Source organism: Penaeus monodon, chromosome 22, assembly GCF_015228065.2.
Source record: "Penaeus monodon isolate SGIC_2016 chromosome 22, NSTDA_Pmon_1, whole genome shotgun sequence".
Classification (NCBI taxonomy): Eukaryota; Metazoa; Arthropoda; class Malacostraca; order Decapoda; family Penaeidae; genus Penaeus; species Penaeus monodon.
In genome coordinates this window covers 2,260,287-2,261,392 of record NC_051407.1, presented here as the reverse complement: position 1 = coordinate 2,261,392, position 1,106 = coordinate 2,260,287, and the positions used below count along the sequence as shown (strand labels likewise).

At 38.0% G+C, this 1,106-nt stretch overlaps 1 protein-coding gene across 1 annotated transcript in view; it reads right to left on the bottom strand.

Moving 5' to 3' along the window:
* LOC119587468 (chymotrypsinogen A-like) overlaps positions 1-1,106 on the bottom strand; it is a gene marked incomplete in the record, with an annotated part of 9,104 nt that overhangs the window by 2,081 nt on the left and 5,917 nt on the right. The window contains 1 exon segment of the mRNA XM_037936195.1: positions 641-776. Coding sequence (XP_037792123.1) covers positions 641-776 — 136 coding nt within the window.

Below are 1,106 nucleotides of genomic sequence, written 5' to 3'. Positions count from 1 at the left end.
CAAAAGCGAGTACACAATGCTCGAATACGTTTGTTTATTGTTAATGTCTTACCCTTAAAGCAAGTCCACTGGGAAAGTCTAAGGGATCGCGAATGGAAATAGCATAGCAGATGTAAGCAAAACTGGCAAGGGTGGAATGAATGCTTTGTGGTCGGTGGGATAACACAGGGTCACTTAACAAAAAGATGATTGATTTGTTATTCTTTACTGCCTTTGCTTCACCCCCCCCCCCCACCCCGGAACTTGGGTTTGCTGTTATTTCTACCGTATATTCAGATTTTTTAAAAAGAAAAAAAAAAATCAATTCCTTTTGTTCTAGTGTTAGAACCGAAAACTCACCTTGGGACAACTGCATTGATCGCGCAAATGATAACTGATAGTTGCATGTTTATTAGTAACGGGGAATTGCGCATTAGCTACAAAGAGTATTTGATATTGTCCTAAACCTGATACACACACACACAAAAAAAGAAATGTTCTTTAACAGATATAGTGTATTCAAAAGACTACCAACACGTTTACTTTTTCCCACATAATGTTAGCAGTGGCACATGATTTTCCGTACCAATGCTATTCAGAAAAGAAAATCAAGCATACTATCTTCCAGAACGAAAAAAAATCACACAAACTCCATACTTACGGTAGTCTAACAACCCCCATCCTATTATGACTGCCTCCCTGTTTTCGAAGGTATTATCAGGTGGCAGGCAAATGGGTCCGACGTTGTTGGTCCATTTCAGAGACGATTTCAGTGTGATTATGGCTATGTCGTTGACCTGTGAAGATATGACCGTCATCTTACTGGGTTTTATTTTCATTCGTAATTCTGCACTGCGTCCATTCGCTATTTTGATTTTGTATCCCTCAGAAATTGGAAAGTTTTGCATTTTGTATTTTATTCCGATGTACTCGTGCCGATGACACTGGTAGGAACATTAATCTTGCCAAGGCCTACAATGTGTAAAATGTGCAGAGTTATGATAAACAACGTAAACTTAAATGATTGTGTTATAAGTAAAGCTACCAGACACATCACATAAAATAATGTTATCTAGGCTTATTATCTTATTGAACAGACTGACCTGATCAATTAGTATGTAGCTCAA